Below are 22910 nucleotides of genomic sequence, written 5' to 3'. Positions count from 1 at the left end.
TAAACATTATCCTAAAGGACTTATCTACAATATTTATCTTCCAAGATACAACAAGAACATCTTAGTTTTGAAATCGAGGCTGCAAAACTAGCTAGAAGAAAAACTCATAACCTATATAAAAAAAAATGAGAAGGAGAGAGATGAGAGTTGTGCTTCTCAATGTATCTCTCCTTTTCAACAAATAGAGCTATTTATAAGAGGCCGGAGGCACACACAAATTAAAAAGTAATTAAAGGGAATAAAAAACAATAAAGCACCAAAAATCGTAAAATTTGCGAGAAGCTCATGTATTTTATGTGTAGAGGGACTAAATTGGTTGATTTGCACTACGACAAACCCACTTAACCCGTATACACGTGTGCAAACCTCTCCATCTTTACTAGTCTTTGCATGTCTATATTATAACTTGATATATAAAAAATTATAAAAATATTAACAATATACTCTTTTAAACACATTCTTTAATTTATTACAATTTATTAAAAAACTCAAAACTCAAAAAAAACACAAGAGTTGATGATTGCATATCCTATTAAATAACTCGCTTTCCTAATTGTATATATTTTTTTTAACAAATTTTAACGAATAAACTAAAAAGTAGTGAAAGATGTGTGTTAAATAGAGTAATTAACTCCTAAATCACATACTTAACCAAACTATGGATCAACCATTTCATACTTTATTAGTCTTCTCCTCATGGAATTCACATTTCTAGAATGAAACTACGAAATTGAAGTCATAAGTTGATATAAATCAAAGAAGGTGCATTAAGAGGTGAATGTGAAGCAGTGATGGAGTCCTACGATCCTCTTCTAGAGAAGACCCGAGTCCCCCAACCGGGGCTCCAAAAGCTGGCCGTCGATTCCATTTTCTCCAAACTCCGCTCAGCGCCCAAACACCTAAGCCACGAATCGGAGCCCGGAGCACGCGCCATTTCCATCTGCCTCACCTCCTCCTCCCCTCACGTCGTCGACCGCGCCGTCCGCCACCTCTGCCGCCTCGCCGCCGACGCCGTCCTCCCCGCCCGCCGCGCTTCGCTCGAGCTCCTATCCGCGCTCCAAGCCTCCGACCCCAAACTCGTTCCCGTGTTCGTGAAGGGACTCGCCTTCCTCGTTCGCCACGCTTTCCGCAGCGACAATGCCTCTTCGCACTTCGCTTCCCCTCACTCTCACCCTTTCGTTAGGGTTAGTCGCTCGCCTACCGCGGTTTCTGCTGATTCTCTACTGAACTTGCGGTTTTCAGTGCACTTTGAGTTTGTTTGGGTAAATTTTTTAGGAGGAGAAAAAATTCGTAAGAAGTTCTATCTAGGAAGCACTTTTAGGAAAAGAAATTAGGAAGAAAATAAATGAAATAAACTTACTAAAGAAGTTATGTCGCATTAGCTTCTCCAAAATACGTTTTATAACATAAATTAATTTTATTTTAATTTTTCTCTTTGAAGTGCGTCTGCAAAAGTTTCTCCGAGCAGGCTTTGTTAGGATCAAAATGCTAAATGGTAGAAACTCGAATCGAATTGCCGGAACAAGTTTGTGTTTGTTTTTAAGTTAAGAGATTCACTTAGATGGAAATTTCGAAGGATTTGGAGAGGGAGAACGAAACTTTCGCGGACTATTTTGATTTGTTGAATAATATTATTGGTTAGTTAGAAAAGTTGCATTGAAATGGAGCAGTGTTATTATATGAAGACTGAAGAGTGTGTTAATACAAGTTTGTGGAAAGTATGTTTTTAGTTGTCGAAGGAGCAAAACAAAAACACTCAGAATTTTGTATAACTTGGTGTGCAAGTTAACTTCTGAGCAAGGTTTTAAATAACTGTCCATGACTGCAATTTTGGTTGCAATGTCAAGGTTTTTTTGAGTTCACCGTGGCCATAATTGCAGCCGTGTTGACTGCATTTCCTTGCAATTTCTCGCAATGTTAAGGATCACAAGAAAACTGTGACCACAACTGTAATTTAAAATATTGCTTCTGAGCATTGATCGAAGTGTGGGTTTTTACTTGGCAGGTGTTGTTGTGCCGGCCAGAGGTTCAGACTGAACTTCTGCAGCAGGCGTTGCTGTTTATGTTGCAGAACAAGCATGTGGGAATGGTGCGAGTTTGTGAATTTTTAAGGCCATTGCTGGATGTCTCAATCATAAAATTGTTAGTTACGGAGTCATCCTCCTCCTTGTTTGCAATGCAACTGATATCATCAATGGTGACGTTCTGTTGCTCGTTTCCGCATGAGTCCATGCCTGTTTTTAGGCTGCTAATTGGGTGCCTTAGGTATCTTCCACATGAGAGCTCTGGAGTAAGTGTAACTGTGAGAAGTATTGGATATGTAGCATTAAATTAATTCTTCATTCTGGTCATTATGTTTTATTAATGTAGTGATGGATGGAGTGAAATAATTAGCTTATTGCTCTTTTCTTTTTGGATATTCCAGGACTACAGGAAATTAATATTTGTTGTAGAACATATGGTGGAGGCGTATATTGTGGTACTGAAATCTTTGGCAGGAAAGAAATCGGTATGTCCCTTGTAATTTACTGTTCACATATGCATTCATTGCTTTTATGGTGTTGTTTCCTATTTTACTTGATTAATGTAATTTATGCCTTGCTCTTGTTTTGTTATTGACCCCTGTTAGCAGTTGATAACTGAAGCTCAACTATGTGCTGTTGAATTTCTGGAAACAATTCTTTCTCTATCCACATGTCTTCAGTGGCATGCTGGTGGTCATGAGCCTATATGTGAACTCTTAAGGCGCTTGTTGTCTGTACAGAAAGATCTTGGGTTACCATGGGTGCTTGGTTTGTCATCGACTATCATATCATTATTCACAATCATTGTTCAATCAGAACTTGAACACGAACAAATTTCTATATTGAAACTTCTTCTATTGATCCTGAAGTGGAAATATGATAATGGTATGCTTTCTATAGATGTCCCGAATTTGAGGTTTATGGATACAATCAAGTTGAATACATATGACCAAATGTATGACATTGTTTTATTAAAAATGTAATATTTGTTTTTTGCATTTTCCATCGAGTTCTAAGTTAATGTGTGCCAATAGCATACATATTTCATAATATCATAATTTCACAGAAAAGAAGTTTGTGAAATTTTCAGTATATTTCTTTTGCATACTCTTTCTCTATCTTGTTGCGATCATTTGGGTTCAGAATTTTTGGTGGTTGGTTTGTTAACTACTTGGCAATTAGGCTAAGTTAACCTTATGCATACCACCTGTACTTGACATAAGTATCTTCCATAATTCCATTGCAACATTTTTTCTGTCTCCTGCTGTAAAATACTCTTGCTCAAATTCATAAAATAATCTCTGTAATTATGCTCATTTGATACTCCTTTTACTGTCATTATTTTTTATAATTTATTCTAATCATTTACAGTTAATAATGCAGATGCTGCTATCAGTGGGACTAAATTCTCTTTATTTGAAGAGACTTTGTTTCTTCTTCCCGTTGTTAGTCTCATGTCATCTCCTTCCAAATCTGTGAAAGGACTTGCTACTGATTTGCTTTTCCTCTTGGAGAAGCTTCTTGTCAAGATGTTTGTGGCACCAAAAGATAAACCCATTGTTGAGGGTGGAGTTCATTACCTTAGCTCGCCAGGAATTATAGTTTTGAGACTTTTGCGACATCTGTGGTATCAGGTTTTTTGTCTCGCATATAGTATAGTACTATTTTTAGTTTTTCCTGTCTAAACTGCTGTTTATATTATCTATGCAAATAATATTTACTTTAAGATGGAAGCATTAATATGCTGTAGTCCTGAATGGATATATGCAAACTGACAATGTATGTAACCAGTATAAGGCAGTAAAATATTGTGAATTATAGTTATTTCTAGTTTTCTATCCCAACAATAATAGAATTTTAGAAATTCTATGCGTCTATTGTTTCAGGATGGAGAATCTTATTCCAGAACTTCCCTTCTGAAGTTGGCTTTAATGGGATTGAATCAAAGTGAAATAATGCTTGATAGACCGATATCTTGGGTTTCTCATTTAAGAGCATTCTGTTTGTCAATTGTTGATCAACGAAAATCTTCATTACCTATTTCACATTTTCAGGAAGTATTTTTGAACGGTATTACCCATTAGCTTTTGTGAAATGGAATTATAGTTGTGTTAAAAAAGGATGCAAGAAATTGATGTTATCCAATGTCTTCCCTTTCAGAGATGCCCTTGTTACTCAGTGCTGTTCTCAATGTTCTACTGATACATCCATCAATGGGGGCTGCTGCTGTTGATTCTTTGTCTTCCATTGCCATTATGGATCCCAAGCTGGGAGTTGCTTTGTTGCTAACGATTATGTTTTACAGTAATATATTCATAAGAAATGATATCAATCGCCATGATATGTTGGTAACTTTTCCCTTTTGTACTGGCACTTAATTGCATGGCATTACCTTGTTCTTTTGTGTCCCATCATATATGTTAAGCATTTTTTTTCCTCTCATTTTTAAATTGTTGCAGTTAAAAATTCTTGAAATGCTGCCATCACTTGCTTCACACTCGGCAATGGTTCCACTTGTAGTTCAAACTATCTTGCCAATGCTTAACAAAGATGCAAAAGTGTGGGTACTCTGCTAGATTGTTCATTTTGTTTACTTTTTCAAAAGAAGCAATATTATTATGTTATTCTTGCCTTGTGGTATCCTATTTTTGTAGCGACAATGTTGTAACATTGAGTTCCCTTTACTAGCAGTCTGACATTATTACATTAAACTGTTAATCTAAGTATTTGAACTCTGAGCTGCTATTGTATTTAGTTGGAAAATGGAACATAATGACATTCAAAAAGCAAAGTTTTATGTATAGTTTCTTCTTTCCCTTTTTATTATTTTCAGGAGTCATACTGTTTATAAATATTCTTTGCGAATGATATATCCCTTGTACTTGTGCTCATAAATATAAAATAGTGCTCTTGCAAATCTAGTGCTCCAGATATGACTATAGATTAACCTGAATGTTCTTCTCCTCACCAGGGAGGATGTTTGGTTTTTAAGATAGAAAATTCATTGTGGTCCTTAAATGTCATTCTGGTCTTGAAACTAAAATTTGGCCCTTGTGCATTCTTCAAAATATTGAATATAGATGCAATTCTGCTTTAAATAATTTTCCCCCACCATGCAGCTCGTTATATCCTACAGCCACTAGATTGCTATGTCGAACTTGGGAGACTAATGATCGAGCCTTTGGGAGTTTGCAAGTGAGCTTTTCATTTCACTCTTTCCTGTACCTTTCAGTGGCACACATTATTTTAGGTGGACATAATAATTATTTAATGCATAAGATGAGATTATTTGAATTCTAATTGATTGAAGAAATGTATTTGTGAATTCAACGAATTGAAATTGTAATTATTTATGAAAAGTTTTTCTTAAGTAAAGTTGAACACATTGAAGTGTTGTTAGTATTCCATTCTATAACTCTCTTATTTGCTAAGATGTTTTATTACACTAATAATATAGTCATGGTGTGGTTGATTAATGTTTCTTTAGTTATTAAGAGTATAATTTATTGTACTGTTAGAATAGTGGATTAAGCCTAACTCAACCATACAAAACCGGCTTGTAAGGTGAGGGTTGCTTTCCACTTATATACTATTCAATTGCCTAATCTCTAGTCGATGTGGGACTTGGGTTTTTCCCAATACACCCCCTCACGTCCAGCACTATTGGGCTTGGTACGTGGATAAATGGTGGGTGGCCCTTTTTAATGATCTAGGATAGGCGGGACTTGGATTTTTTCCCAATACACCCCCTCATGCCTATGGCACATGCATCAATGGTGGGTGGCCCATTTAAAGTGGATCTAAATGGCTCTGATACCATGAAGTAAGAGGGTGCGAGTGGTCTCAATTAGGTGTCTATTTTTACGCTCAGCCACCCCATTTTGTTGAGGGGTATATGCACAAGAAGTCTGATGAAGAATGCCATGGGAAGCCATGAAGGCTTTAAAGGAGTGAGAGAGGTATTCACGAGCATTATCACTACGAAAAGTACGAATAGAAACACCAAATTGAGTTTGAATTTCATTATAAAAGGATTGAAATATGGAAAATAATTCGGAACGAGATTTCATTAAAAATAACCAAGTACATCGAGAGTAATCATCAATAAAAGTGACAAAATACTGAAATCCTAAAGTGGACTTGACCCGACTCGGCCCCCAAATATCAGAATGAACTAAAGCAAAAGGAGACAACGCTCGGTTGGGGACACTCGGAGAAAAAGAACTACGACTATGTTTGCCTAATTGACACGACTCACACGACAAATGAGACAACTTAGACAGACGTGGTACAAGTTGTTGAAGCTTGGCAAGGCTAGGATGACCTAATTGAGCATGGATGAGGGAAGGGGAATCTGCCACCAAACCAACAGGAGCAGAGGTGCGTAGGTGATAAAGGCCATGAGACTCACATCCGGTGCCAATCATCCGTCCCGAACTCCGGTCCTGTAAGAAAACAGAATCTTTAGTAAAAGAGATAAGACAATCAAGAGAGCGAGTAAGACGACTAAGGGATAATATATTAAAGGGAGACTCTGAGACATAAAGGACATTGTCAATGGAGAGAGAAGGAGAAAGGTGGACAGTACCAACACCATGAGATGTGGCGCGAGAACCATTAGCCATAGTGATAGAGGGTAAAGAAGCAGAGGTAGAAAGAGACGAGAAAAGAGACCGATTACCAGAAATATGATCGGTTGCACCAGAATCTAGGACCCAAGGGCCAAGAGAGGTGGAGTGAGTGAGACCAACAAACGAAGGACCTGTGTGCGCAACAGAAGCAGTGGAATTGGAAGCTTGACGTTCTTCATACCATTTAAGGAAGTCATTGAAGAGAGCTGGGGGCCCAGAGCCAGAACTATCAGAGGGGGTAGCACCAGATGCAGTAGAGATAGGAGAGGCAGTGTGGGCAACAGCAGTAGTAGGGCGAGGGGGACGACCATGTAAGACATAGCAACGGTCAATTGTGTGGCCCAGTTTGTGACAGTGATCACACTTGGGACGACCTTTGCCCGGTTTGCGAGAACGCTGACGATCATCACGTTGAGAAACCAAAGCAGAGGAGTCGCTAGTGGGAGCTGAAGAAGGTATGTCAGGGGAAAACTTGCAGGGCACACGCAACAGAGTGGACCAAGCCGAGTTCAAGGTAGGCACGGTCGGAGATCCCAAAATCTGATCACGAATGGAAGAGTACTCATCAGGAAGCCCATACAATGCCATCAACATAAAGAATGTTTGGCGTTGCTCTAGTTCCTTGGCAGGAGTGTCAGCAGGAGGCAAAAGTTCATTGAAGTCATGTAGGAGGCCATGAACTTTGCCCAAATACTCAGCCATGGAGCCATCAAGACGTCGTGGGGAGATGATATTCTGGAGGTTTTGACACACACCATAGAGACGTTGAGTATCATTGGTGTATAACACTCGGGCTTGTTCCCATACATCAACACACGTCTCATGGGCACGAAAAATTTGCTTTAAGGAGGGATGAATAGTCGACTTAAGGACACTACAAATTTGAGCGTCAATTTTCAACCAACGAGGACGATCCTTCTCATCAAGAGAAGCAGCTGTTTGGGTAAGGTGAGCAACATAATCCTGTCCCTTAAGCCAAAGTTTGATATCCGAAGCCCAAGTATCATAATTGGTGCCATCTAACTTGTCAATGGAAAGAGGGACATTGACATAATTAGTGAAAATAGCAGAGTCAGGCCGATCAGCGGAAGAGGAGGCCATAGATGCTGTAACAGGAGAGAGAAACAGCAACAGGAGAGAGAAAAACGACCCGAGAAGGAAGAGATCCGGGACAAACGATGGCCGATCACAAAACAAATCACAGATCTGGGTAGAGGGGGTCTGGGCGAGTCCGGCGCCGGTGATCGTCGCCGGAAAAGTCGCTGGACGCGCTGCCACGCGCGGCGGCCGACGGAGAGGAGAGAGAAACTGCGCGAGCACGGAACCGGCGCGTGGGGGCGCGTGCGGCCTCCGTTTGCCACGCAACTGGCGGCGTTGGGTTCGCCGGAGGAAGGCGAGTTGGGTGGGGGGGGTCGCCGGCCGGAAAGGCGGCGGCGGCAGCGAAGAAAAAAACCCTAAAAAAAATAGGAAAAAAATTGCCGGAAGGAGACACGACAGGGTGGGTAGCTGGAAAACGGAATGAGACACGTTCTCCGGGCACCGATGAACAGTGGGTCCACCGGGAGGTCAAGGATTAGGCTCTAGAGCGTTGCCGACGATGATAAACTTGAAGTGGAGGCGGAGGCGGAGGTGGGGGGTCGGGTGACATAGCAGACACAGGAGGAGTATCAAAAATAAGAGGTAAGGGTGAAGGGGCAATGACAGGTGTAGGAGAAGAGGAAGAAGATGAAAAGTAGAGGGAAGACTCAAGAAAGGTGACATCAGCTGAAATTAAGTAGCGACGAAGGGAGGGAGAGAAACATTTATACCCTTTTTGAGACCTAGGATACCCTAAAAAGACACATTTGTGAGACCGAGCGGATAGTTTGTCAAGACCAGGACTGTGATTATGGACAAAACATGTAGATCCAAAGACGCGAGGTGGTAGAGGGTGGAGAGGTTGAGTGGGAAATAAAATAGAGTGAGGTATTTGGTTGTTGAGGACAGTAGATGGCATTCGATTGATGAGGTAGCAAGCAGTGAGGACAGCATCACCCCAAAAAGGTTGAGGAATTCTAATTGATTGAAGAAATGTATTTGTGAATTCAACGAATTGAAATTGTAATTATTTATGAAAAGTTTTTCTTAAGTAAAGTTGAACACATTGAAGTGTTGTTAGTATTCCATTCTATAACTCTCTTATTTGCTAAGATGTTTTATTACACTAATAATATAGTCATGGTGTGGTTGATTAATGTTTCTTTAGTTATTAAGAGTATAATTTATTGTACCATGTCAAGAAATGGATGACGCATTGGGGACATAAGTTATTTGTAGATAAATAAAGTAAATAAATCAGTTTCTTGCCTTTTTTTCTTTGCTTTGATGATTTAAAATTTGAGATAACTCCTGACATATGTATAAATGTTCTGTCCAAATTCTGTTTTTGACTCTGATGGCTAGCTGCTAGAACCTATTTATTTATTTATTTATTTTTAAATTGTGTGCGATACTGAAATTTTAACTTTGATATCTAAGATAATTTGGGAGTAGCAAGAATTATAGTTGTTCTTTTTTGGCAAAAGATGATGTTTTATATGTTTCTCTGTTTTTTTTGGGAGGGCATGTTCACCCTAGCAAAGCTCAAACTTAGCCACAAGATTTTGATAATATAAAAAATTCTTTACACATGCAAACACTTTTTCTGCACTGATATATTCCTGTGAATCTGTGCAAGGTCATAGCAAAAGGCTATCTACAAATTTAAGTGCTATCTGACGACAATGCATATTGTTTGTCCCATTTTATCTAAGATTTGTCCATACAACATATTTAAGAGACTTTTGTTGAGAATTGAGATTCCAATTTGCTTGACTATTTTACAGTCCTTTGCTATGTCTTCATGATCTCACCACATTAAATTTTTCTTAATTTATTTTACATTTCTCCATATCTAGGGTGTCTTGCTGCCTAAAGGGTTTACTAATTTCACTTCAGAGAGGGATATCTGCATCAGCATGGCTGCTTCCATTCGAGATGTTTGCCATAAAAGGCCTGATAGGGGTGTTGATCTCATCTTGTCTGTTTCGGTATGTCCTGCCTGTACTATTTCCTTGCTTCTCTTTTTCCAGTGCATGCTTTGATGAGAAATCCTGGTTTCTTGTTGGAATAAACAGTCTTGCATTGAGAGCCAAGATCCTGTAATTAAAGCTCTTGGCTTGCAAAGCCTTGCCTGCCTTTGTGAAGCTGATGTGATTGGTAATTTTTTTAAAATATGTTCATGGAATAATACTAGACTATGGCGTAGCAAGTTATTCATAAACAACAGTTTGATACTAGATTATGTTCCATTTATTCTGTTGTTTAATAGCATTCTGATCAGATATGATCTCTTCTTTAGATTTTTACACTGCATGGGATGTCATTGCAAAGCACGTGCAAGGTTACCAAGATGATCCTATACTTGCTCATAGGTAAGCATGTTTAAGGTTCTGAGAAGACAATTGTATGTTGTTGACTTTGATTATAATAAAGACGGTGGTTAAGTTTCTTCTAGAAAAAGAAATATTATAAGTTATAGGAGTATCTGAATTTTTTAATTTTTAAATCCCTGGGCTTATACACGCCAAATCATCAAGTGGAATTGACAACTTCAGATTTTTTTTATTCATGGGGACCTTGATTTTTTAAATAAAATTTTCTTCAGATATATATCTTCTTTCAGTTAAAAAACTTTGATTCTGTGTAATCTTTTGATTGAGGTGTTTTTTCTCCATCAATTAATACATAATTCCCTAGCATTAAATTGTCATTCTGTTGTCTCATTAAAAGACATTTCCTGTGTTATGGCAGCCTTTTCCTGCTGCTAAGGTGGGGTGCAATGGACGCAGAAGCATATCCAGAGGCATCAAAGAGTGTGCTGCAAATTATGTGGGATGTAGTTACCTGTGGTCAGGAAAGACAGTGGACAAAAGCAAAAATTTCAGCCCTTGAGGCTCTTGCTCAATATGAAGTATATCCATTGATTTTGCGCTGCATGAGTGGACTGTTATTCTATTAAAAAAATTGAGTACTTTACACTTGTTCCTTTAATATTGTTTTGTTACCACTTTCCAGGTGTCACAGCTTGAAAATAGTATTCCAGATTTCAAGAAAATGAATTTGGAGCTGTTCTTTTCTGAGACAGATCCCAAAGTACTCAAAGCTATGGAGGATTTTCATGTCAAGATAATAACACATGAGCACATGTAATCATTGCATCATAGAATTAATTTACTTATCTCTTGGATGCTTAGTATTAGTATGATTAAATTTGTTAATTTGCTATTTGTTTTCTTTAGAAATCGCCGAAGACTAGTCAAGGAAAAAAGAGTTACAGGAAGCAAGATTGAAAAACTGATGGCTGTATTTCCACAGGTTATATTCTCTTCAGGTATGGTGGTATCTGCTGTTTTGTTTTCTCTTTCCAAGAATTCTTCCAAGAAGAAATTCAGGTCTGCAAGTTGAAAAAATTTAAATAAAAATTCTTAAATGAATCTTCTTTTTATATACAATATCCCTTGTTAACTCATGGTCATGGTTTGTTAATGTCAGAAAATGAAAATAAAAAAATATTCGGAGATAGGACATGATTCTTTCATATGATTTAGAAACTGAATGGTTTCTTCAACGGAGTGGTGGAAATTCTGCTACTAATTGCACTTATCAAACTCTGTTTGGTTTACTGTATTAGTTTTCTTTGATATTTGAATATGCCTTGATGTCTATCATTCTGCTTGCAGGAAAGATAAATAAAGCTAGAGAATTACCTGGTGCTGCTTTATTATGTTTTTCTTTCACTCCTAAAGATGTGAATGAACATCAAGCATCCAAAGTAAGACATTGACAGATTAAATATATTTTGATTAGATCTGACTGCACTCTTAATCTGATATTTTAAGTATTCAGAGGCTAAGAAATGTACATGCTGGGTATGAAAATGCTCTAGTGGAAGTAGCTGCTTCTCTTCAGCTCTCAAGAAATATCTTGCTAGCACTGATGGCACTGCAATCATGGAAAGGCTTCATGCGACGTTGGATGAAGGCTTACACTCTGTCCTATGATGCTAAGGCACAATCGAGTGTCCTAGATAAAACTTCTAAAGCTGCTAGTGATATTTTAAAGGTCAAGTTTGGTGATACGTTATTGCAAACTATCCTTTTTTGCTCATTTATCAATTATCTCATTATCTGTATCTAATGCACAAGTTTAAGTCATATCTGATTTAGGTTGTTTTGTTACGTGCTTTTTGTGCAGAGTATGATAGCAATAGCGGATGAGGCTATACCTAGAGCTGCTGAAAATATTGCACTGGCTATTGGTGCACTTTGTGTGGTGAGAAGGTTTTCCATGGTTATGCGCACTCATTTAGACTTTTTTTAGATTCTGATTAATTATCATCTGTGCTGCATATTGACATCAAAACATATAAACCATTGTTAGGATTATGGAACATATAGTTCTATGGGTATTATTAGCTATTAGAATTATGTCAATCTTGAAAACAGAAAACAGAAAAGAAAGAGAACACAGAGAGAGAGAGCAGAATTGATAGAAGGATTTGAATTGTATTTCTTAGGTAACAAATCAGAATACAATTGTCCTATTTATATGTTTCAATAGCTTCAAGGAAGACTATTGAAACAATGACCTGTTGAACAGGTAAAAAGTAAAAAACAGAAATACAGAACGTAACTAATTGAAAAAGTAGCCCTATACAATAACATATCTAATACGAGTAAAGATATACTCCAATAGCCCCCCGCAAGATCAAGTAGGGTGAGGCGAAGAATCAGCCAACTTGAGCTTGGACCGAAGCTCACAAAACCGTGAAGGAGATAAGGACTTAGTTAGAATATCAGCATATTGATTAGCGGCCGGAACATGAACCACGCGAAGAAGATTGGCGACTACCTTCTCCCGGACGAAGAAGAGATCCAGCTCCATATGTTTGGTTCGAGCATGAAGGACAGGATTATGTGCAAGAGCAACTGTGCTCATATTGTCGCAGTAAATCACTGGAGGATGATGAGAGACATGTAATTCGGAGAGTAAAGTTTGAATCCACAGAACTTCAGCAGTGGCAAGGGCAAGACTGCGATATTCAACTTCAGTGGTGGAGCGGGCAACTACAGTTTGTTTCTTTGACCACCAAGAGATGAGATTGGGTCCAACAAAGATGGCAGCACCAGAGGTAGAGCGGCGGTCATCAGGATCAGAGGCCCAATCAGCATCACAGTAGGCATGAATAGATAAGGGAGAGTTGGGAGGGGCAGGTTGAAGATGAAGTCCCAGGGACATGGTTCCTCTTAAGTAGCGAAGGATACGCTTGACAGCAGACCAATGGTGCTCCAAGGGATTGGACATGAATTGGCACACTTTGTTAACCGAAAAACTAATTTCAGGTCGAGTGATTGTGGCATACTGTAGGGCGCCAACCACAGACCTGTATAGGGACACATCCAGAAATTTGTCAGAACCAGACTTAGAGAGTTTACACCCAGAGACCATAGGTGAAGTGATGGAATTAAAGTTTTCCATGTTGGTGCGATTTAGGAGATCACGAATATATTTGCTTTGAGTCAGAGTGAGCGAGCCATCAGAATTGGAATTGACTTCAATGCCAAGGAAGTAATCCAATTTACCAAGGTCCTTAAGGGAGAAGGCGGAATTGAGTTGGGAAACAATATTTCTTAAGAAGGTAGTATTATTGCCAGTGATGATAATGTCATCCACATAAACAAGGATGTAGATGACATTATTGGCATGAGAATAAACAAAGAGAGAGGGGTCACACTTGCTGATCTGAAAGTTGAGATGAAACAGAGTGGCTTTTAGTTTGTCAAACCAGGCTCGTGGGGCTTGTTTAAGACCATAGATGGCTTTGTGAAGTTTGCAGACCAGGGACTTGTCCGAGGACTCAAAACCGGGAGGCTGGGACATGTAAACTTCTTCTTCAAGATTGCCATTGAGAAAGGCATTGTTGACATCCAACTGCTGAATGGACCAGTGATGGGTGAGAGCAAGAGTGAGAATTAGACGAATGGTAACTGGTTTCACAACCGGAGAGAAGGTCTCGGTATAATCAAACCCAAACTGTTGATGGAAACCCTTGGCAACCAGCCAAGCTTTGTGTTTGTGAACAGTTCCATCAGGGTTCTCTTTGATGCGAAATACCCACTTGCAACCAATGGCGGTTCTGTGGGAGGGAAGCGGTACAAGAGTCCAGGTGCCATTGGCCATTAATGCATTATATTCCTGCTTCATGGCAGCAAGCCAGGTGTCGCTAGCCAAAGCTTGTTTGGTATTCTTGGGTTCAAAGTGTGTGAGTAAAAGAGTGGGTTGCAGACGGGGTTTGACAATACCTGCTTTAGCACGAGTAGTCATGGGATGAAGATTGACAGGGGGAGCCTCAACATGAGTGGGTAAGGAGGTGGAGGCAGAGGGATTGGGTGTGGGAGAGGTGTGACTAGGCTGAGAAGGTGAAGAATCAGTGAAAATTGGTGACGAGGGTGAAGTGTGAGAGGTAGAGGTAATAGGAGCCTGTGGATTGGTGACAACAAGAGGAACAGTGATGGATGAGGAGGATGGACTAGGAGTGGATGGTGAGAACAAGGTTGGGTAGGGAAAACGATTTTCACAAAATATGACATCTTTGGAAATGAAAACCCTACCAAATGGAGCAAGACATTTGTAACCCTTATGTGAAGTGGAGTAGCCCAAGAACACACATTCTTGAGAGCGAAATTGAAGTTTGGTTTTATTGTAGGGCCTAAGGTGAGGAAAGCACGAGCAGCCAAAGACACGAAGAAAGTTGTAGTCAGGGAGATGATGAAATAGTTTTCGGAAAGGAACATCCTGTTGGATTGAAGAAGAAGGTAGTCTATTGATAAGATAGACACTTGTTAGGAAAGCATAGTCCCAAAAATGCATAGGAAGGTGAGCTTGAGCAAGCAAGGTGAGGCCTAACTCAACAATGTGACGATGTTTGCGTTCCACAACACCATTTTGATGGTGAGTGTGGGGACAAATGATGCGATGATGAATACCATGTTGGGCCAGGTAAGAGGTGAAAGAGCGGAATTCGCCACCCCAGTCAGTTTGAATTGCTTTAATAGGCAACTGAAATTGATTTTGAACCATGGCGTGAAATTGTTTGAAAACATCAAGCGTATGAGCTTTGCTTTTGAGCAGAAAAATCCAAGTAAACCGAGTGTGAGCATCAACAAATGTAACGTAATATTGGTAACCATTATCAGACAAAACAGGCGCAGGACCCCATAAATCACTGTAGATTAATTCAAAAGGAGTATGATAAACAGTTTTAGATAATTGAGAGGGTAATTTGTGAGATTTGCCAAGACAACATGAAGTGCAAAAATCAGAAACGCTTTTATTAATGTTGGGAAAGTTACACAGTTTGAATACAGATTTGAGTACATCATTATGGGGATGTCCCAGTCTAGAGTGCCAAGTGGCATAGGAAACAGATTGAGAGGAGACTGTGTGAGCAGAAGGTTGACTTGGCGGAAGCAGAGATGGAAACTGATATAAGCCATCAGGACCAAGAACTCCATGGAGGAGAGTTTCGCTATTGGCCTGTGATTTAACCAAGCAAAAGGTGGAGTGAAATTCAAAGAAAACAGAGTTATCCTTACAGAATTGACTTACACTAATCAAATTTTTGGTAATAGTGGGAACATAAAGGAGATTATGAAGAGTGAGAGAAATGTGAGGGTTGAGAGGAGAAGAGAAATGAGTAACACCTGAGGAGTTTATGGGGATACCTTGGCCATTGCCAATTACAATCTGATCCGGCCCTTCAAAAGGGGTGTATTGTTGTATATTGTGAGATATGTTCGTAACATGATTGGAAGCGCCAGAGTCAGGATACCATATATTTGCACCAGATGATGGAGAAGGCATTGCCAAAGCTGAAGGTGGGGCGTGAAGATTCCCAGGAGAGACAAGATAGGCTTGGGATGTGTTAGGGTTGGGTGGTCGAGGCCCCAAAATTCCATGGGAGAAGCTAGCAGGGTGAGGTGCAGATTGAGGTTGAGACGGGGAGGTAGTGTAGCCAAAAACAGGGTGAGTGATATGGAGGTGTTGGCGGGGAAGAAGTTTTCAAGGGGTAGGGTGGGAACAAAATTACTATCAAATCGATAATAACAAGTAGAGGCAATGTGACCATAGCGATGGCAAACCTGACATTGAGTACCAGAAAACCTGCCACGGCCACGGCCATAGCGGTGGTTGGATCGGCCACCGCGTGCACCAGGTCGACCACCACGGAAGGAGGGGAATTGAGAATCTTGATGGGCAAGATTGGCTTGGGGTTGCGAGGCAGGGGTGTTAGAGCTAGAAGAGGATTCAAGAAGATTGACGGAGATAAGATTCTTCTTCTTGAATTTCTCAAGGCGGGATTCATGGGCAAGAAGAAGGGTTTCAACCTCTTCGATGGACAAAGCATCAAAGCGGCTGCTGATTAGGGAGACCGTGGACTCATATTCTTCTGGTAGGCCTTCAAGAACAATGTCCAAATGTTCTTTGGAGGAGACAGAGTCACCAATGGCTGAGAGAGAGTCAACTAGGGTCTGAATGCAGAGAAGATAATCGGAGATGGTGCGGTTCTCAAGGGTGATGCTGCGAAGGTCACTGCGGAGTTGGCGGGCTTTGGCGTTTGTGTGGGCATGGAAGTACGCATGGATCTTGTCCCAAATCTGGAATGATGACTTGCAACCGATGATGCGGGTAAGCATATCCTTGGACATGGAGGATTGCAACCAGGAGAGAAGTAACTGGTCTTGCTGTTCCCAAGCCAGGTACTCTTCGGAGACGCGATCAGCATCTCTGTCGGAAACAGTGAGAAATTTTGGGGGGATTTGAGGATTGACCAGAAAATGATGAAGACGATGACCTTTGATGACAGGTTCAACTTGTTGACACCAAAGAAGATAATTCTTGGTGTCAAGTTTCTCAGAAATTGTATGGGCAAAGGTGAGGGAGGGAGACGGAGTTGGTTTTACTGGGGCAGCTTGAAAGTGTGGTGGTTCTGTTTTGTCGGCCATGAGGAAAGAGCGGCAGCGAGAGGAAGGGGACAGAGAAAGAGGGGAGGAGGGATGAAAAGGAGAAGACGAAGGAGGATCGATGAGCTCTATGATACCATATTAGAATTATGTCAATCTTGAAAACAGAAAACAGAAAAGAAAGAGAACACAGAGAGAGAGAGCAGAATTGATAGAAGGATTTGAGTTGTATTTCTTAGGTAACAAATCAGAATACAATTGTCCTATTTATATGTTTCAATAGCTTCAAGGAAGACTATTGAAACAATGACCTGTTGAACAGGTAAAAAGTAAAAAACAGAAATACAGAACGTAACTAATTGAAAAAGTAGCCCTATACAATAACATATCTAATACGAGTAAAGATATACTCCAATATTAGCCACGTTTTTATATGAACAATTTTACAATATGAATGATCTTGGAAGTAATTCAGTCTCGTAATGCCATATATCCCTCATTCTGCTAACTGATGCCGTGGTCAATGTCTACAATTTCACTTAGGGTTATGTTTAATTAAAATGTCAGAAAATTAGTGAGTCAACTCTCTAACAAACTGGCTTGTAATATATCTTGTGTAATAGACATAATAACATTTGATTACTATGACCTCTGGCCTTGCTATTATCAGGTTTTGCCTCCATCTGTTCACACTGTTAAATCCGCTGCTTCCAAGTTTCTTTTAGAATGGTTGCTCCAACATGAACATGAACACCGCCAATGGTCTGCTGCAATTTCTCTTGGATTGATCTCTAGTTGTCTTCATGTAACAGATCATAAACAGAGATATCATAACATCACAGGACTTCTTGAGGTATTTGGTCACTTTTTTTTTTTTTTTTTTTTTTTTTTTTTTGTGTGTGTATGTCTATTGTCTCATTTTTTTTGTAAGATCTTGATTATCTTCTTACTATTCTATATTTTTTAATTAAATAAAATTCTGATGAAAACAAGTAAGAAAAATTTTGAAGATCAAAGAAAGTCTAGCATTGTTAATGCAATTCTCTTTACATTTTAGATGAAATTTAAGTGCTTCTGAAACATTTTTTTAAATCTACATTCTTCCCTTATCTTTTATGAATCAAAACCTTTTTGGAGAAAGAAATTCAGACCTAATGGGATTCTATTAAAAGGTATTCTTGATGCAATATAATTGCGTTCTCAATTACCTTTTGTTAGATATAGTTTTATCTCATGAGCCTAGAACCACTACTTTGTATATAAACATATCTTTTGTTTTGCAATACACAAGGAAATGTTCTTTACGTATACCATTTCTCGCAACACCTTTGTAGTAGGATTGCCAAGAAGGAAATTGAAGAATGCTATTATATGCACAGATGCTAAAATCAGAGTTTTAAATGGATTCTCCTGTCATTTTTATTATTATGTTTTTCTGATTGGGTTCACTCTTGAGAGGAACTTGTTGATAAGATTATCTAGCTTTCTATTTCACTGATTGTGTGAACTTCCAGGTTCTTTTTGATAGCAAAAGTTCCCTTGTGAAAGGAGCATGTGGTGTTGGATTGGGTTTTTCATGCCAAGATCTTCTTACCCGGGCTGAAACTGCTGATACCTCTACCGTGATGAAGGAAACAGAGAAGGTTCCAGAATCTGAATTACTAGGAAGAATTATTAGGGCCTTAGCTAAAATGTTACAACAGAGAACTCGATGTTCTTCTGATGTTTTGGACAGTTTATGTTCATGCTTTCCACTGGGTTCATGTGACATGAGTGCTAATGTACTTGAACAGTTATCTGGTAATAGAGAAGACCTGGAAGAAGATATCTGGGGTGTTGCTGGACTTGTTCTTGGTCTTGCTACCTCCATTAGTGCAATATACAGAGCTGGAGAGTTAGAGACTGTTATCAAGATAAAGAACTTGGTGATATCATGGCTTCCAAATGTGAATTCACTAGTTGAAAGCAGCACCTTCCAGGGGAAAGAATCTGAGATTGTTTTAGCACTAGGATCCTGTATTGCACTTCCCACTATAGTGGCTTTTTGCCAGAGAATGGAATTGGTGGATGATGTTGAATTGGACCACATTTTGGTTGGCTTTAAAGAGCTGATTTCTGAGTTAATAGATGTCAAAAGGTCTAGCATTTTGCACCATAGTTTGCTGATGGGATCTTGTGTTGGAGCAGGGACAGTACTTTCTTGTATACTGAATGAAGGTGTTCATTCTATTGAGGTTGAACGAGTTAAATGTTTACTGGAACTTTTCAGGAAATGTTACTTGAATCCTTTCCCTTTTCTTGTTCATCTTGGTGGCATGCTAGGAGTTGTTAATGCTATTGGAGCAGGTGCAGGAATTTTGGTCAACATGAATTTTCCAAATTACACTAGGCAATCTGGTTATCAGAAGGTAACTTATCTTTTGATAAAACTGCTATCAGCTATCTCATCATATTTATTAATTTTTTCATTCTTGTAATCTTGTTTCATATTTAAATAATGTACTATGTAAACAACAGATGTCTTCTTCTGTCATGGGCCCTCTCTTATCAAGTTCTGATTTTGAACCATACTTGACATCTTTGGTGCAAGAGATGTTCCTTGTGGCACAGAATTCTGATAATCATCAGCTGCAACAGTTTGCTTCATGGGTACTTGCCTTTCTTCGACATCATTTATGGTCCAAGGAACTTTTGGGAGTTGATAGTGATAGGAGTGCAGCGGAAACTAATTCAAAGTCTGTTTCTCATAGTTATTCTGAGGACAATGTGGTTTTGAAACTTAGTTTGTGGCTTATGGATTTCAAATACACTGAGGTAGATCTTTTGCCCATATTTTTTGTAAATTGAATGCCAATGATTTTATTATTACTATAATAAGTTTTTGTTTTTATTTTAATATTAAATAGGCCATGCTACCAAATATCTTTTTCCCCATGGTGGCGTTTGGTCGGGGGTCTTGTAAATGAATTTAATGTTTCATTTTTGATGTGCATGTGTTCTTTTTAATTACTGTGCTAAAACAAAAAAAACCATCTTGAATTTTTGTTGATTTCGGTTATTCAATGATATTCATCTGTGTATTAGTCAATCTTTTACATTGTTTTGTGCTTTACATTTTACATGAAACTACTCAATATGATAATTAATTCTGATTCCTCAAATTAAATCTCTTTTGTATATTTTGGCATGGTTGTAAATGATATACTTCCTATATACATCCTTTATTTAACAAGTCTATTACAATAGTTATATGTTTTTTTTAGTCTCTGCTCATTGTTCTCGTTTTTGGTCTTGTCCAAGTTCAGCCAGGTACTATTGTACATATTAGCAGAGTCATTGCTGTATTAAGGTGCCTTTCTAGAGCTCCCAGGTTGCCAAGCTTGGATTGGGGGTCAATTATTAGGCGCTGTATGAGATATGAGGCCAAAATTGTTGAGTTATTACCAAATGATTCCGCTTGTAAGAATGGAACTCTAAGGGAGGAATGCATAATGTTTGCAATGGCTCATGCGAATCAATTTGATTCACTGCTAACTTTTCTTGATGAGCTATCTGACTTTTCCAGGTTCAGGACACTTGAAATAAATTTGCAGTCTTGTCTGCTAAATCATCTAGCAGACCTTGTAAAAGTATATTCAAACTCCAGGCTTGAGAAACTATTTGGTGATGTGAGTCATCACTTGTCTTCGTTTATTTCATACAAAGAGTCTAGCACCTACCACAAAAGCTTGTTATGTATTTCTTGCTGGAAAGGTCTCTATGAGTGCCTAGATGAAGTTTCTGTGGATACTTCTGGTTACATATCCCATATTGAGAGGTGTATGGAGGTTCTATTTACTTTATTGCCAGTGGTTCAATCTTCTGCAAGTGTAGTATCAAGGGATGCAAGTTCTGCAGAGCAGTGGTCTGAGGCTGTAAGATGCTTAGGGAAGGCTCCCCAGAGTTGGCTATTGGATTTCCTGAAGGTATGGCATGCATGCAGGGTACATTTTACTGTATTTCTTCATCCACTTTTCCCCTTATGAAAAATATTTTGAGATGTCTCTGAACAACAACAATAATCTTTTGCAACAATAATTATTTACTATATGTGATCATTTCTGTTGTTTGCTACCTTGATCGTGTTGATGTTTTGCTGTTTACTTAAAGCTAATCCTCCTTGGTGTCGATTCAAATTGATTGAGGTCAAGCTTATTATTTGATATAAATTGTCTGTTTAAACCCCATGATGGCATGACCTAAGCTGCCATTTGTAATCACAGGTTTCACATGAGGAGTTTGTTCAGAGTGCTGGGAAATCTATTGAAGTCCCCAAAAAGGTTTGTGCCAAGATCAAGCTGGTGAAGACCGGTTCTCTTTCACTGATTGAACTTGGAAAAATGAAATCCTATATATTGAACTCCAAATCACAAGGTTAGTTTTCTGCTCAGCTACTCGATGTTACTGTGTTTTGTGCATAGGAGCTCAGATCAATTTGGGCTGAAATAATTAATGGTTATTTCTTGAATCATAGTTGCTATTTATGCACTTGTAAATTGTTTGGAACATGGAAAAGCTTATTAAGCTGGAAAAGCTTCACATATCAAATGTCAATACTAAAGATTTAATTTTTGCAGGACTCTGGGATATACTCTTTGAAGTTGTGGCAGCTTTGTACCACGCAGAGGGAAGTATCAAAAAACAGTGGCTCATTGATGCTGTCGAAATTAGCTGCATATCCAGATTTCCTTCTACGGTAGGAATTCAGTACTGGTACCTTTATTAAAACTTATTTGTAGTAATTGTCATGCAAATCTTTCATGGAAAAATTCAAAAACTAAATTCAGCAAGAATTGGTGTGGGATCAGGGTCAATATTTTCTTTATTAGAAAAGCAGGTAATACATTATTTTTCGGGAATTTTGATAAACAAAATTATGTTGGTTAAATTTTAATGAAATTATTATCACTGTCTTTATCATCATCATTATTTGTGAATAATATGAGTTACATTTTTTTTAATCAATTTGAATGCCATTGTAACAAATATTAGATATTAGATCTCTGCTTATGGAGTTCAGGTTTTTGCCAAACAAATTTTCATGGGATGCTTATTGTTCATTGTATAGTGTCTGATTTATTTTTGAGTGACTAGCATTTACTACTATGCTACTGTTTGCTATGTTTTACTCCCTTGATAACCAAGTTGAATTTATTATGGAGCTTACTTCCTTTATTTACACGTCTTCATTATTTTCCAGGCACTGCAGTTTCTTGGTCTATTATCGGCTGCCTGCTGCAAATATATGCCCTTTATGATCGTGGACCAACAAATGGTACTGAATGATCTACCAGTCACCATTGTGTCTCTCCTAGCAGACCAAAGCTGGAATGTTGTTGCAAAAACTGTTGTGTCCCATCTCTTTTCATCAACAGAACGCATATATGACTGGGCTGTGCCAATAGCAGATGGTTCTTATATTCCCGGTTCCCAACCCATTGATGAAAGTGAGAATCATATGGCTGTTTTTCTACTGCAAGTGATGCATCATACATGTGTATTGCTTAAAAGCCACTTGCCATTGGATAAGCAGCTTAGGCTCGCCAGCATGGTTATTACTTGAGATGCAAACTACATTTCCTGAAAATACAGGATCGTGACACTAAAATTGCTAAATGTTCTCATAAATTGTATGATCAAAGGAACATCCTTGTGATGCGACACGAAGCCCGGTGTTTTGGGGAATTATGCTTTGTTATTCGTGGAATATGGAGAATTCTGTGTTATTCCTGCCACTCTTGATCCGTTTCCAAAGTGAATTGAAAGGACACAGTGTTGAGCTGAAGCCAACCGTGTGGGATTTCTCTGGCAAAAGCATGCAGCTGTATATACATTTGTTTGTCCAATTCAACGCACTAAAATTCAGCAGAAGCGGAAAGCATGTTGTACCATTCTCTTTTCTTCCTACACAAGCCTGATGTATCCTAGTGCCACCCTTGGGGTTGCTTGTAGAGATATGTAACGCATTTCAATTAGGTTAAAAAGAAAAAAAAATTATTGGGTTCCAAACTCTTGATTTCAAAGTTGAGTGGATGCTCTCATTGGATGCCTATTATTTCTATTTGACTAGATAAAAATTCACCTAATGCTTAGGAGTCTAAAATAATATTTATAAGTTATTTTTATGAAAAAGTCTACTTGAATTTTGATGCATTAGGGATATGATAAAGAAA

At 38.7% G+C, this 22910-nt stretch overlaps 2 protein-coding genes across 2 annotated transcripts; one reads left to right on the top strand and one right to left on the bottom strand.

Moving 5' to 3' along the window:
* Positions 1-664: 664 nt before the first annotated feature.
* RST1 (ARM repeat superfamily protein) lies at positions 665-22489 on the top strand. Its single transcript, XM_020370183.3, has 25 exons — positions 665-1184; positions 2006-2290; positions 2426-2509; positions 2633-2909; positions 3408-3658; positions 3911-4094; positions 4185-4372; positions 4484-4584; positions 5144-5219; positions 9592-9723; positions 9811-9892; positions 10035-10107; positions 10487-10646; positions 10751-10881; positions 10975-11066; positions 11416-11507; positions 11582-11797; positions 11930-12007; positions 17369-17551; positions 18213-19106; positions 19216-19512; positions 20004-20663; positions 20961-21111; positions 21315-21433; positions 21938-22489. The coding sequence occupies exons 1-25, from the start codon at positions 792-794 to the stop codon at positions 22298-22300; spliced, it is 5562 nt and encodes a 1853-aa protein (XP_020225772.2). The 5' UTR covers positions 665-791; the 3' UTR covers positions 22301-22489.
* Positions 6067-8651, bottom strand: LOC145955217 (uncharacterized). Its single transcript, XM_083069931.1, has 3 exons — positions 8252-8651; positions 6706-8109; positions 6067-6469 (listed from the first exon to the last, which is right to left on the bottom strand). Exons 1-3 carry the CDS (start codon positions 8649-8651, stop codon positions 6432-6434), a joined length of 1842 nt encoding a protein of 613 aa, XP_082926057.1. The 3' UTR covers positions 6067-6431.
* Positions 22490-22910: the final 421 nt, after the last annotated feature.

Source organism: Cajanus cajan, chromosome 2 (assembly GCF_000230855.2).
Source record: "Cajanus cajan strain Asha chromosome 2, NIPB_CcT2T_4, whole genome shotgun sequence".
Lineage (NCBI taxonomy): Eukaryota > Viridiplantae > Streptophyta > Magnoliopsida > Fabales > Fabaceae > Cajanus > Cajanus cajan.
The sequence above is the reverse complement of the archived record's forward strand: the minus strand, read 5'-3'. Positions and strand labels throughout refer to the sequence as shown.